Raw genomic sequence first — 16,762 nt, 5'->3', positions numbered from 1 at the left:
AATAATTATCGCAGCAGTTGCAAGGTTGCAAGATATTTACGGTTACATATTTACCCTTAAATTAACATTTATTATATTAATATATATATTTAATATATATATATATATATTAATATATATATTTAATATATATATATATTAATATACAAATTGAGATAGGGGTTGTAAATGCATATATATCCAATATACTGCTAGTGGGGTACCCAACAAAGTTAATGCATAAATTGCGATGCAATTAATTCATTTACTGCATTATATGGGCAAAGGTAAAATGTTTTACCACAAATTCATAATACAAAATAAGAAAATGGAGAAATACATCGAAATCAAATATCAACTACCAGATAAAAGTATGTGATTGGATATTATCTGGTAGTTGATATTTGATTTGGATGTATTTCTCCATTTTCTTATTTTGTATATATTAATATATATATTTAATATATATATTAAGAAATTTATCTATAATAATTACTGTGGCATTTACCATTAAAAGAGCAGTTCATACATGTGCTTCTGTTTGGTTAATTTATACTGCATACAAAAATAAAAACATACTACATACATAAAACTGCTTACAAAAATAGGGATTAATGTCTAATTTGTTCTTCTATGTTTATAATTGTTTGTTTACAATATTGAAAAAAATATTCCACCATAGAAAAGAAGTAATCTCTTCAGAAACAAGTATAAAACAAGGAGGATTGTAGAAAACCAAAGGCAAGAGTCTGAAGAGAGAAGTGAGATGAGATTTTCTCAAGATCAGCCAATGCATGTTGCAGCAGTTAATGCTGGATCGTTAAATCAATGGTTTAATGATTAGACAGAGGTCCAATAGAATAGCTCTCAGAAACAGACTATGTACAAATTCTTTCTTCACAACTCTTGAAGCTGCTTTCAGATATGATCCATCCCATTCTTATAAAAACAATAATTCTGTCCAAACTGGTGTGCTAAACACAAATTGTCTTTTCTGTAGAGCTTTAAAATTTTCAAATAAAACAAATGGCATGTGCTGCTCAGGCGGTCAGGTAACATTGCCAGCACTACCAGCTCCTTTTCGACCCCTTATGGATCTTCTAGTAGGCACTTCCATCCAGTCAAAGGATTTTCTGAACAATATTAGACAATACAACTGTGCTTTTCAAATGACATCGTTAGCTGCATCTAAGAAGATAGTTAAATATGAATTTACTCTGACGTCAAAGTTCAAGGGCAAGTCTATCACCTCAGTGGTTCCCTGATACCCACAAATGAACAACCACAGTTCCTCCAAATTTACTTATGAGTGATGTAGGATAGCAAACCCGAAGGTGTCAACATTTCAGATGATGGGTCATGTTAGACACAGCGCCGACTGCTGCAAAGGAGAGTATATCCACTGACAGCTTTTTGGTGCGTTCAAAAATAACATAACCCCCACCCCTAATTTTCCATGACAGGTTAGGGCCTGAAATACTCCAAAAGGACTCATAGCATATCACTTAGTCAAATTTACTCCACAAATGTTTTGTTATCAATGCTGCACTTTCCCATATCACCTATTTCAACATAACTGTAATATATTATATACACACTATGCCATTTTTATACCGAGCAACGCCGGGTATCTCATCTAGTATATTTATATATCCATGTATTTGTGTCTTTGTGTTTGTGTTTGTTCCCATCACCACCACTTGACAACCAGTGATGGTTTGTTTACATCCCTATAACTTAGCAGTTTGGCTTTCAAAAAAAGATAAATACTGAGCTCAATTCAATAACTTGTCTCCACTTTCAGAGTGAGCAGGCAAGATGTTGTGTGACAGCTTACATTCATGAAGAATAAAGGATCTTTTACTTGCAAAACATATAATGGTTAGCTGCAGGAAGAGCATCCAGCTGTACTAGAATGCAAAACTTGTAAAACGAGTGGCTGAACATGTTTACGTAGGTGTATATATATATATATATATATATAATATATATGTCTATACATGTCTCTCTCTCTCTCTCTCTCTCTATATATATATATATATATATATATAATATATATATATATATATATATATATGTCTCTGTATATATGCGCACACATGCAATCACATATGTAAGAATATGTATCTGAGTATGTGTGTGCATTTGCCGCTCTCTCTCTCTCATATGTGTGTGTGTGTGTGTGTACACATGTATAAAACTCTATACATACATATGTATATATAGATGTATATGTATGAATATATGTGTATGTATGTGAGTATATTTATGTATGCATATATATATATATATATATATATATATATATATATGCATACATAAATATATTTACATACATACACATATATTCATACATATGCATCTATATATAAATATGTATGTATATATATATACACACACTTATTTGTATAGATATGTTTATACATGTGTGCGGATTTGTATAAATATGTATATATACATGTATTTATATATGTGAATAGATATATGTATATACATGTGTGTGTGTGTGTAAAAAATATCTACACATGTGGATATTGTATATATATGTGTGTGTGTGTGTTTGCATAAAATTCCAAATAATACTTGTGCTGATTATTTCAATATCTGGGATGAACTCACACAGCTGCTTCGTCCCACTGATGTTTGTTTAATATGTAATTGGTATTCTGGCACTACGGTAATTAGAACCGCTTCTTTCTTTCTTCTCGCTCCTCCCACTTCACCCCCTTTTTTTTCTTTCTCCGATGTCTTGCATCCCATGCCTCAATGCCAAGAATTCTCTCATTGCACTTCTTCCACCGTCATTTATTACCATCGCTACTACTTCGCTCACCAGCACCACAAGTGCAATGTCATCAACACTGCCACAAGCTGCACTTCCACCACCACCACCACCACCACCACCGACACCAACACCACCGACACCACCACCACCACCATCACCACCACCAACACCACCACCATCACCACCACCACCACCACTGACACCACCACCACCACTGACACCACCACCACCGACACCACCATCACCATAAACAACAACAGCTACAACAATACCATAATCACGAATGTAATAATCACAACCTACCCTGCCATCTCTATCACTGGTATCCACTTCTACAACATCGCCTCCACCACCACCACCACCACCACCACCACCTCCACCGCCATCAGTAAATTTAACATTAGCACTACTAGTATTCCTGTTATTTCACTGACCTCTTTCTCTCTCTCTCTCTCTCTCTCTCCTTTTGCTCGCTAAGCCATCTCTTCCTCTACCCACCACTTAACCTTGGGGGTAATTCTAATAATGATTATTCATCAGTTAAGATCAGTAAGTTTTGGGTTGGTTTCCCAGTTCTTAAGAGGTGGTAGAGTGGTGAAAAGGAAGGGGTGCCTGAATGTAGGAAATTGCAGAAGGGTGGAGGGTGAGGTGAGAAACTTTGTCCCCGACATTCAACTGGAGACTTTCTTGCTTATTCAGTTATTTCCGTTTTGATTCTAAGCACCCCCTCCACTTCTCCCATTGTCATTTAATCCACTAACAGCACAACTGCTATCATAATCACCATCAATTTAACCTTCGTCGTCAACTTCATCATTTCTGTCATCATCATCCAAGAAGGTATGGGTTAGATGAGTATATTTTTGAAGCATTGTTTTACAGCCAGATGCTCTTTCTGTGGATAATCCTTGCCTATTTTCCAAATGAAGGGTCTCTTATTCTACACATCTTTGAAGATGCAAAGACTCCAGATGATTCTTTGACTAGACATATGATGCCGCTGCTTCTAATGAAATGGTTTCAAGTGAAGTACAGATGCTCACACACACACGTGTGTGTGTATGTATATATATTTATAGTATGTGTGTGTATATGTGTGTATCTGTAAATGTATTTTTGTCCGTCCATCTGTCCAACAGTACTTAGTCATCATTATCATCATCGTTTAACGTCTGCTTTCCATGCTAGCATGGGTTGGACGGTTTGACTGAGGGCTGGCGAACCAGATGGCTGCACTAGACTCCAGTCTTGATCTGGCAGAGTCTCTACAGCTGGATGCCCTTCCTAATGCCAACCACTCCGAGAGTGTAGTGGCTGCTTTTTACATGCCACTGAAACGGGGGCCAGTCAGGCGGTACTGGCAACGACCTCGCTCGAATCTTTTTACACATGCCACCGGCACAGGTGCCAGTAAGGCTATGCTGGTAACGATCCTGCTCGAATGGTGGGATCCCGCTCGAATGTGCTTATCAAAACCTTACCATTGCATCAGTAACAGTTTATTTTTATTTTATTTTATCTAGTTTCAGCTCACGAGCTGTGGCCATGCTGGGGCACCACCATTTATGTCAATATTTGTCCAGTTAAAGTTTCATATGTTGTCTTATAACAATGTTGAATAATGTGAATTTTAAATTGCACGTAACCCTGTCTGCCTGTTACACTCCATCAATCCTACACCATAGCAACTATATTATATGAAGTTTAGGGCCATGCTGAAGAATGTATCATCTCAAGTGGTAGCACCATGTATCGATTGTTTGCATGCTACTATAAGCTCAAGATGTAGGTTTGCACTTTTATATACATACTAGCACTATGACCCAGCGTTGCCGGGTCACAATTCTAGTGCATGCATATACAGCTGCGTGCATGCACACATACATGTGAGTACTGTCCAATTCTCCGACCAATCACATACAGCTAGCTGGCATTCAATTGGCATATCAAGTTTCGGGTATTTCGATTGGGTTTTGGATAGAAAATTCACAAAAATGTCATTTCTATTGATTTTTTAATGGCTTTGCAGGGTGACTGGGGAAATGTAAAGATGTGCACGACCACCCTTGGACAGTTTTGAATGACCATAGAAAGTTCGAGCCCTCTAACTAAAAGATTGTAGATTTGTATAAAGGACACACACACAGACAGACATTTTGCCTTTTATATATAGAGAGATATAACTGTAGCCACCAACTTCCCTAATTCTATCAACTGCATGCAGCAACAAAGTTGCTTTAATATGATGTTACATGGAGAGACTCAACTCCAAACAAATGGATAAATAAAACAGCTAACTTTGAGACATGGGAATTCGATGATAGCATTCAGTCGGAAACTAATAGTTGTCTTGAAACATAAAAATATCAGGATCTTTGCAAGCACTTCATGGCCCTTGTTCAAACTGTGAGATAGTCTTATATAAAAACCAGCAAGTGAGGTTCTGTGCAGCCAATTGATATTTTTGTTGTCCAACCAAATCTTCCATCATCCCCAGTAAACTTTCTACTGTCTTTGAAATGGAAACCAGATGCTTGAAATCTTAAATATTAAGAAAGTATATCTGCAATTAAGTCGAATACTTTATTTTATCAGCAAAACTATGAGTTAACTACAACTATCCAATAGTAGATGCGCTACCATTTTACTATACTATAGTAAAAGAGCACTTTTGAATAAATCTCTTACGTTTATTAATGCATTTATATAGTTGTTTTGCAAGATTTTTTATGTGAAATCGTGTGTTGTAAACAGATATTGTTGTATTTAGGAATGGTCATTTTGCCAGTTTAGCCAATAAAAGCACACGCACTATATATTTGGTGTTACTTTGCTTCAGCATTATTTATTTTTTACATTAATCTTAATCTTATTTCGGCCAGAGTTCTTTCGTCACACTCCTGTGACCGCATCAGAGGTCCTTTGCTTTCTTCTTTCTTATTTGAGTGTCCCTCCTTACCAACAGTCAGGAGTGTGACGAAAGAACTCTGACTGAAATATGATTAAGATTAATGTAAAAAATAAATAACGCTGAAGCAAAGTAACACCAAATATACAGTGCATGTGTTTTCATTGGCTAAACTGGCAAAATGACCATCCCCAAATACAACAATATTTTATTAATACTCTTCCTTTTTCGCTTTGTCACTTTTATCTGAGACTTTGCAACAATAAAAGCAACAGTAAATCAACTTCTTTTGATGAAAGCGAAAGAAAATGTTTTTTAAAATGTGTGTGTGTGTGTGGTGTGTGTGTGTGTGTGTGTGTGTGTGTGTGTGTGTGCGCGTGCGTGTGTGCATGCATATGTCTGTATATAATACGCTTGACTGAATAAACTAAATGTATTAGTGGCAAATAAAAGCTAGAGTCTGAGAAAACTAGTGGTGGTCTACAGAGGCAAAAATTATTTAGTAGCATTCCTAGATTTAGGTAGGTTTTATGTCATGGGGAGATGAAACTCCTGACATTTTGAGAAAAGCCCAACATTGAAGAGAGAAGAGGGATGAAGGGAATGTCAATGTTGACAGAATTCAAACAGAGAAACAGGAGGCCTTAAATCAAATATTGAAAACATTAAAATGGTATCATATGTTTTCAGTCTTAAATGTTAGGACAACATACCTCCAGTAGGGACATGATGATTATTGTCAGCAGAATTGTACTGAGGCCAACATTCCAGATGTCTTATATCTGCATGTCTGGCTATTTAGCTTCTTGCTTGGCTCTGTCTGATCAGCTACCATCAATGGTGTTGGTCACTGAAGCCTAGTTGAATGGGGTTACTCAGCAACAATAACCCTTTTCATTACTTAAAGTGCTGTCAGCTTGGTGCAGAGAGGATCAAAATGCTTGTAGTACCAGGTCTTCTCAAGTCTAGCATTATTTTTGTGGCTGGTTCCAATGGACTTGTCACTTCTTTTTATATGACAGAAAGCAAAATTCAAACTTGGAATGCACAAAGCCAAAATAGATGACTTGAGGCAGTTTGGCACTCTGAATTGTTTCTTTGTTCATCAACTCTGCAACATGTGGAGGCACATGGCCTAGTGGCTAGAGCAGCGGACTCGCAGTCGAGGGATCGCGGGTTTCGAATCTCAGACCGGGCGATGTGTGTGTTTATGAGCGAAACACCAAAACTCCACGCAGCTCCAGCAGAAGGTAATGGCGAACTTCTGCTGACTCTTTCGCCACAACTTTCTCTCACTCTTTCCTCCAGCATTTTGCAGCTCACCTGCGACGAATCAGTGTCCCATCCAGGTGGGGAACCTATACGCCAAGGAAACCGGGAAACCGGCCCTTATGATATTAAAAAAACTCTGCAATATGAAAGACAAAGTTGACTGACGTGGGATCTGAACTCAGATAAATCCTTTAAAGAATTTTCTCTCCTACTGTAAAGAGTTTCACTTCAATGCTATATGTTTTATGTACACTAGTTCAAACCCATTGCTATGCTGCTTGATAAATATATTTCTATATCATGCACATACCTTCATAAATTGTGCAAATGCTTCAACTGACTTATTTATATATAAATATATATATATATATACACACACGTGCGCACATGCACACACACATGTATATGTGTGTATATATATATATATATATAGAGAGAGAGAGAGACAGAGAGAGAGAGAGACAGACAGAGTAAAGATTATTTGCCAACATAATGTGGCAGTCCTTGATTAAGATGAATATATACATGTGTGTTTACATTTGTGTAAGCATATGTGTGTGTGTGTGTGTATTTACATATGTATATGTATATGCAATAATGTGCATGTGTATATACTTATTATATCAATCTCTAACTCTCTTTCTCTGTTTTCTATTTTACAAAATTTGCTCTTTATTCCCCCCCCCCTCCTCATCCTACCATCTATACGACTCCTGATTACTAGCTATATATAAACATTTCACCCAAATGTAAATTTTGTATTATTTGATTCTTTTGTCTGAAGAATTTCCAATAGGAGACATCTTACATCTTTCTCTTATGTGTACAGTTTTGTGACTCCTATTAGCAAACGAAACACATGTAATGGTGAATAGATAAAACCAAAAATCTTTTGAAATCTCCTGTTTTTATGTGTATATATATCAATAGATAAATATGTGCATATATACATACCCCCCCCACATACACACACACACTACAGACACACGCACACACACACACACACACACACGATTGCTTGAACTTATATACAGATAAATGATCCTTAGTAAAATAAACAGTGCAGTTATTATTATTATTATTATTATTATTATTATTATTATTATTATTAGTACTAACAGTAGACTGTTGCTGTCTTATTCTAAGAAACATTTATATGAAACTTGATAAAGCCAGAGACAACCAATAAGTACAGTTATTCTAACATCCGGTTGCAATAGTTTGTATGAAGTTTTAAGATAACAGATTTACACGATATTAATCATTTATTTAAATCTTGAATTCTTTATTTTTTATTTTAAGAAACTTTTTTTTTCCTTCAGGGAAAGTCATTTTTTATTTTCCTTTTTTTTTTTTTTCATTTTTGTTTCTGGGGTGCTGGAAGATTTGTTTCCTTGGCAGTTTTTGTTGAAGTTTATCTCAATTATCAGTTTGGTATTACTTTGAAGATAGTAATAGTAAATATTACTTTGATGCTATTTTGATAGTAAATATTACTTAAGAATCAGTTGAGTAAACAAGAATAATAAATAACCAACTGATATTTGACAACTTATATCCCATTATTAGCACAGATATGGAGAACTGATAAAGACACTTGTGTCTTAATTATTGAATTAATTAATCTTAGCTGTAAATTAAAAACAATGAAGTACAGTATACATGTCATTATTGTATTGAAAAAGCTTTCTGGGTATTTAACTGAAGAATGTTTTGTTAGCTTGCAGTTCCAGACACAAATCTTTTCTTAGGCAAAACATCCGTAGATTTGTGTTTCTCTACAGAAAGACATCCATTCTCAGCTACTTCCAGTGGATGACACACACAAGAATCTTCCATGCTGACCCTCTTCAAATTTTCCTCTCTCTCAGCATTGGAGTCATCATCATCATCATCGTTTAACGTCCACTTTGCATGCTGGCATGGGTTGGACGATTTGACTGAGGACTGGCGAACCAGATGGCTGCACCAGGCTCCAATCTTGATTTGGCAGAGTTTCTACAGCTGGATGCTCTTCCTAACGCCAACCACTCCAAGAGTGTAGTGGGTGCTTTTTACGTGCCACCGACACAGAGTCCAGTCAGTCAGGCGGTACTGGCAATGACCTCGCTCAAATCTTTTTACACATGCCACCAGCACAGGTGCCAATAAGGCGATGTTGGTAACGATCACGCTCAAATGGTGCCCTTTTATGTGCCACCGGCACGGATGCCAGTTGGCTACTTTGGTGACGATCACACTCAGATGGTGCTCTTGGCATCCTACTAGCATGGGTACAAGTGCCAGTAAGGCGACAGAATAAAATTAACTCCGATCAGAAGCAACTATCTTGATTTTCTCTTCCTGGGGATCATGGATATCCATTCAAATAGCTGTGTGAAAAGTTGGTCTGAATTTTACAAAGTACTTTCAAACACCTACAAATTTGTTTATGTGTATTATGTTTATGATAAAACAGAGGAAACCATTGTGGTTTGACATCAGCCAAAAATAATCCAAAGGAAATCGAGAGGTCAAAATTTTGGGTTCTTGCCCTTTATTAAGAAATGGATTGTTCGTTTGCTGATGGTTGTGCAATCAGGTGTTTTGTTTTCAATATAATTTTAGGGGTTAAAATTCATACATGTAAACAATATTTTGCTGAGCTATTTTTGAATTTAGGGATATTTGTTGTGGAAGGTTTGGTTGACTATAAATGAGCACAGCCTCCTTCAAGTGACTGTGCTCTTCAGTATTCGTCTTAAATTCCCCCAGGATTCAGCGTTTGAATTTTGTCTCAATGGGAAGGTATTCTTCTGCCACTTGTTGATTAGAAGTGGCAAAACTATTATATATTGCATTTAGGGAGTCAGACAAATCAGTCAGAGGAATTAGTGTAGGAGGAGTCAGAGTTAAAAATAAGCAAGCTGTCTCACCATTTGTAGAAATGTCAAAAACTTAAAAGTTTGTCTCTCAAGGCAAAAACGGAGGAGAGTTGTCTTAGAGAGGGTATTCTTTATGAAGTAGTAGTAGCAGCAGCAATGGTCTCTAGAAAAACACAAAAGCTAAAGTACTGTCCTCTAACTGAAGCACTGACTTCTTTAGTAAGGTGAAATATTCATGCCATTCCTATTTATTATCTGCAGAGACTACACCCTTTGTAATTCAATTGATGATATTTAAGAATCCAGTTCTACTCTTACAAAATCCACCCACGACTACCACAAAAACGACAGACACAGATTATACTTTAGAGATATCATCTCGGGTACTACCACACTTCTTCATGACCCAGAAATAAAATAAAGAATATATTGGTCTGTATGTTAATGCATCAAGAACTTTATAAATCTATTACAATCAAGAAGGTTCAATGAGTGCAATCAAACAAAACCCTCAAAATTCTTACAAGTTGGTGAGATCAACTTTGCTATTCTTTACCTTAAAAAAGAACATGTAAAAATGGGATCTTTTCACTTTGACCAGCAGATTTTTAAAATAATTTCTTTGTAACTAAACACTTTTAAACTTCGTATACCACAAATAATTGTTGTTGACAAAATATGGCAGAAATTGTATTCACCTCAATAGACGTCATTGATTGGTTGAAATTGCTGAAATGCAAGAAATTAAACAACAAATAGCTTACAAACTACAGAATTTTCTCAAGAAAGCCAAGAGAAAAAGATGTTTTATGTAACACATTCTACCAGTATACGAAGTTTAAAAGTGTTTAGTTACAAAGAAATTATTTTAAAAATCTGCCGGTCAAAGTGAAAAGATCCTAAAAATGTGTCAAAAGATTGAACAGTAGAATCCTGCTCACAAATATAACAGTCGCCTTATCCATCAAGAAAATTCATCTTCATCCCCTAACTTAGTTATAAAGATTGAAGTAGCAGTTAGCAGAAATACACATATATTGAGTTCTTCTTCCTTTCTCTCTTGGGTGCTGGTGCTGTCATGGTTCCTTTATTACCCTAATACATAAATGTAAGGGACCATATATAACCCAGTTCTTCTAGCTGATGGTAAGGTTTATCAGACCTGGTGAAAAATATTTTCTCTCATTTGCTTAAGCACTGGCTTTACAGCCCCTATCATCTGAAGAAATACCATGTTTCACTTTCCAAATTCTAAATCAAATTGGTGTAAAAGAATCCCAGGATTGGTAGAATAAGTACCAGTAAAACATAATGCATAAGGTAGCAAATGATATTCCATTTCTTTTGCAAAAACAGTTTGGTGATTAAGCCAAAGAAATTATATCTTATACAAGTAATATTAAAGATTTCCCATCAACTCTGCTGTTTCATTCTGGTTCTTATTTCTTCAAAAATGGGCCAGATTCCTAAAGCTTCCATTCTTCATGCCATTATTACTGAGATGTAATAGTCGAAAAAAAAAATTGTATTTATTACCATAAATATTGTTCTATTAAGATATGGTTCTTCACTTGTACTATGCCTAGCATATAGCTAGTTTCACTCACAGTAAATTCCTCATCTTAACAACTGAATATTTCCTTAGACAGCTATCACCATCATTTCCACTCTGACAAGCAGCGTAGCCTTTCTCCTGTCGGAATAGATTTTCTTTGATTGGTCTGCATTTCTCAGTTTTTTCATTTTCATTCCCACAACCACCTCTTCGTCTCCCACCAGAACTCTAGCAAACTTCTAAAAGAAGCATTATTTCAATTACTTTTGCTATTTTTATTATAAATAGAAAAGAAAATTATGAGGGTGAACGTGGCATAAAGCTCCTTTTTTTCTCTTTTTTTTTTGTGAGGAGTACACTAGATTGAATTGACCCTGGTGTATTACTAGTATTAACTTAGTTTATAATTTCTTTCAACAACTACATTATCTGATAGTCTACTAGGGAAGGAAAAAAAATTTATATATGGGTTTAAAATGATTCAGTGATGTAATATAGATAAATGCTGGGGGATGGTTAAAAGCAATGAAAGTGAAGGATACACACTCACACACACATATATATATAAGTATATATATATAAGTATATATATATAAGTATATATATATATATATATATATATATGCGCATGGCTCAGTGGTTAGAGCGTTGTGAGCTCGAATCCCGGACCGGGCTGCGTGTTGTGTTCTTGAGCAAGGCACTTTATTTCACATTGCTCCAGTTCACTCAACTGTAGAAATGAGTTGCGACATCACTGGTGCCAAGCTGTATCGACCTTTGTCTTTCCCTTGGATAACATCAGTGGTGTGGAGAGGGGAAGCTGGTATGCATGGGCGACTGCTGGTCTTCCATAAACTACCTTGCCCGGACTTGTGCCTGGGAGGGTAACTTTCTAGGTGCAATCCCATGGTCATTCATGACCGAAGGGGGTCTCTACCCTTTATATACTTTTATATATATTATCATCATCATCATCATCATTTAACATCCACTTTCCATGCTAGCATGGGTTGGATGATTTGACTGAGGACTGGTGAACTAGATGGCTGTACCAGGCTCCAGTTTGATCTGACAGAGTTTCTTAAAGGTGGATGCCCTTCCTAATGCCAACCACTCCGAGAGTGTAGTGGGTGCTTTTACATGCCACCGGCACGAGGGCCAGTCAGGCGGTACTGGCAATGGCTACGCTCAAATGGTGTTTTTTACATGCTACCTGCACAGGAGCCAGTCCAGCGGCACTGTCAACGACCTTGCTCAAATGCTTTTTTTGTGCCACCGGCGCGGAAGCCAGTCAGCTGCTCTGGCAACGATCACACCCAGATGGTGCTCTTAGCGATGCACTGGCACGGGTCATCGAGTTTGATTTGATTTTAATTTGCAGGACTGCATACTAGGACGTCCGCACAAAGTCAGACTTCTGAACAGTACTACCCATTACACTCGTGGCTACAATTTCAAATGTCCTCGTTTTGGCGCGCTACTTTATTAAAAGGTAGGAAAAATATCACAAAAAATTTTATTCAGAGTTTCATGTTCCCATTCGTGGGACAGTTTTTCTAAACAAAACTGGCCGACGAACGGGAACTGGGAACAGTTTTTCTGATATTTTTGCTGCTTTTTATTAAAGCATATTACTCAACCTCTGGTGTTCGACTACTATTTTTTCACCTTATATATATATATATATATATATCATCATCATCATCATCATCGTTTAACGTCCATTTTCCGCGCTAGCACGGGTTGGACGGTTCGACCGGGGTCTGGGGAGCCAGGGGCTGCCCCAGGCTCCAGTCTGATCTGGCAGTGTTTCTACAACTGGATGCCCTTCCTAACGCCAACCACTCCGCGAGTGTAGTGGGTGCTTTTTACGTGCCAGCTGCACAGGTGCCAGAGGGGTCTGGCATCGGCCACGATCAGTTGGTGCTTTTTTTTTTTTTTTTTTTTGGTGCTACCGGCACAGAAGCCAGTCAAGGCGGTGCTGGCATCGGTCACGTTCGGATGGTGCTTTTTATGTGCCACCGGCACAGAAGCCAGTCGGGGCGGTGCTGGCATCGGCCATGTTCGGATGTTGCTTTTTATGTGCCACCGGCACAGAAGCCAGTCGGGGCGGTGCTGGCATCGGCCACGTTCGGATGTTGCTTTTTATGTGCCACCGGCACAGAAGCCATTCGAGGCGGGGTTGGCATCGGTCACGTTCGGATGGTGCTTTTTATGTGCCACCGGCACAGAATATATATATATATATATATATATATATATATATATATAAGTAAAGGCTATTTGCCAACATAATGCGGCTGTCCTGGAAGGGACGATGTTATTGCTGTTTTAACCCCAGGAAACATCGTTTCTAGCTGGCTATGCGACTAAGTATTTCTAATTTTAGATCAGTGATTGTGTGTCACTTTGAAAGCTATTTCTTCGAACGGTGAGTTCAGCAACGCCGTCTTGCCAAGCAGCTACTCTTTGTTGATAAAGGGCAATAACCTAGAAACTAGTCCACAGATGTTGTTTTGCACTAGATGGGGTGCTGAACTCCCCGTTCGAAAATATAAGGACACAGATAGTGTGTCATATAGCCAGCTAGAAACGATGTTTCTTGGGGCTAAAACAACAGTAACAGCGTCCCTTTCGGGACAGCCACATTCTGTTGACAAACAAGCCTTTAAAGAACTGTTACTGAATGTCTCTCTTTGAGAGATTTAGAAATAATATCTTTCTCTATATATATAAATAAATATATCTAAATACACACACACACACACACACACACACACACACACACACATATATATATATATATATATATATATATATATATATATATACACACACACTCATTTATATATATGTATGTGTGTGTGTGTGTATATAATGTACTGTTCGTGAAGAAAATTCAACAAAAAAGTACTCCATCCATTGAGATAAATATTAGTTATTTGTGCTGTAGCTATGCCGGAGTATCGTGTTGATGAGCTGAGTCAATCAAAGACGGCGAGCTGGCAGAATCGTTAGCACGCCGGGCGAAATGCTTAGCGATATTTTGTCTGTCTTTACGTCTGCGTTCAAATTCCACCGAGGTCGACTTTGCCTTTCATCCTTTCGGGGTCGATAAATAAAGTACCAGTTACGCACTGGGGTCGATGTAATCGACTTAATCCGTTTGTCTGTCCTTGTTTGTCCCTTCTGTGTTTAGCCCCTTGTGGACAGTAAAGAAATAAATATTTTTTAGTATATATTTTAAAGCTGGTACTTATTGTACTGGTCTCTTTTTTTACTGGGGAGATGTAAACAAATCAACAGTTATTGTCAAGTAGATGGGGCCAACACATCTACGCATGCACAAACATATATGACAGGCTTGCATACGGATTTTATCTACTAAATTTACTTACAAGGTATTGTAATAGCAGAAAACATATAGGACTGAAACCCAGTTTAAAAGAAAACTACCGTGAGCCTATATATTTTAAATAAAGAAGTATTATTACCGTTATTAATGACTAGCACTATGACCCGACAAGGCCAGGTCATAGTGCTAGTGCATGCATATACAGCTGCGTGCGCTCATACACGTGAGTGCTGTCCAAATCTCCGACCAATCACATACAGCTAGCAAGCTTTCAATTGGCATATCAAGTTTCGGGCATTTTGATTGGGTTTTGGATAGAAAATTCACAAAAAACTCACTTCTATTGATTTTTTTAATGACTTTGCGGGGTGACTGGGGAAATGTAAAGATGTGCACGACCACCCTTGGACGGTTTTGAATGACCCTAGAAAGTGTGAGCCCTCTAACTGAAAAATTGTGGATTTGTATAAAGGGCACGCACACACACACACACACACACACACACACATTTTGCCGTTTATATATATAGAGAGATTAAATATCTTTATATATAAAAGTCAAGTTGTGTGTCTGTCTCCTACGATTTAGATTCCTAACTACTCCTACATTTTGCGGTGCAGTTTAACCAAAACCGGGTATCTTATAGTCGTGATTCATATCGAGCCCTTAGCGCGCGTCTACGATGAGTCTACGATTTAAAAAAAAATTTACCATCATCTTTTCCATTTTAATGCATTTTTTCGCTATTAAAAAAAGGGAAGTAACTCTCTAAAAATGTCTACGATGAGTCAACGATTTAAAAAAAAATTTACCATCATCTTTTCCATTTTAATGCATTTTTTCGCTATTAAAAAAAGGGAAGTAACTCTCTAAAAATGTCTACGATGAGTCAACGATTTAAAAAAAATTTACCATCATTTTTTCCATTTTAATGCATTTTTTCGCTATTAAAAAAAGGGAAGTAACTCTCTAAAAATGTCTACGATGAGTCAACGATTTAAAAAAAAATTTACCATCATTTTTTTTCCATTTTTAATGCATTTTTTGCAACTTTTTGGCTATAACTCTCTAAAAATGCTTATATAGTTATTTCCCTTACAAACCCGAGCAACGCCGGGCGATACTGCTAGTGATAATATAAATTATTTATATGTCTTTAAGTTACGAAACAATGTGTCGTAATATTAAAGGTTTCTTCTTGTTAAATAAAATTCATCAAACTATTTCTCTAGTATTTATGACTTTATATACTCCCTATCGTTTTCTCTTAATATCGTATTATATATATTCAACCTGTTTTGTAGAATGATGCATTAAGGAACTTTTTTTATGAGTACTTCCGGGTTGCTTGAATCCATATATTGTGACTTAAATTTATACACATACGCACACGTGTTTATCCCTAAAGCATTTTGTTAATTTTCATGTTTCTAACTGTCATATTTTGTTTCCTTTCCACCAGCTTTATGTGCAGTGATGTAACTTACCCATTGATCTAAACCATCTGACATTCCATTGGAACTTACGTTAAGTGACCTTAACTTTACTGAGAACACTTCCCACACTTCTTTGTAACTTGTCGCCGTAATGATCTCCCATCCGTCACCCTTGCGGCATTAAAGGAAAGTATTATTATAAATAAAAGAAATCACTATTATTATTATGAAAGAAATCATTATTACTATTATACTTTGACCAATAAAGAAATTATTATTTTTTTCCTGTCCTCGCAAAGCGTATTTTGATTCACTTCATAAATTGAAAAAGAACTGTTAAAAGTGTCTGTCTCAGGGATTTGCATTTGTTAATTTCTGTGTCATGTTCCAGAACAGATCACAACTGTGAGGGATTGGTCAGTACCCTAGTTTCTAACCTACTTAGGGTCAAAAGACTGGAAAGAGACAAAGATTCTAGCAGAATTAAGACATGAATATGGTGTCGTTGTTGGTTACCGGTCAACAAGAGATGGCGGATGAATGTAATGCCAACAGCGAAGAAGAATACAGTTCTACGGTAGGACTCACTTTTATTTCTTTCACTAGGA

General features: G+C 36.9%; 1 protein-coding gene across 1 annotated transcript in view; it reads left to right on the top strand.

Annotated features, from left to right (window-relative positions):
• LOC115220465 (serine/threonine-protein kinase ULK3) overlaps positions 1-16,445 on the top strand; it is a 104,138-nt gene extending 87,693 nt beyond the window's left edge. Inside the window, exon 15 of the mRNA XM_029790592.2 lies at positions 16,181-16,445. Coding sequence (XP_029646452.1) covers positions 16,181-16,200 — 20 coding nt within the window. The 3' untranslated portion in view covers positions 16,201-16,445. The remainder of the gene's footprint in view (positions 1-16,180) is intronic.
• The last annotated feature ends 317 nt before the right edge of the window (positions 16,446-16,762 follow it).

This window comes from Octopus sinensis, linkage group LG16, assembly GCF_006345805.1.
Source record: "Octopus sinensis linkage group LG16, ASM634580v1, whole genome shotgun sequence".
NCBI lineage: Eukaryota > Metazoa > Mollusca > Cephalopoda > Octopoda > Octopodidae > Octopus > Octopus sinensis.
This window is presented reverse-complemented; position numbering and strand designations above follow the sequence as displayed.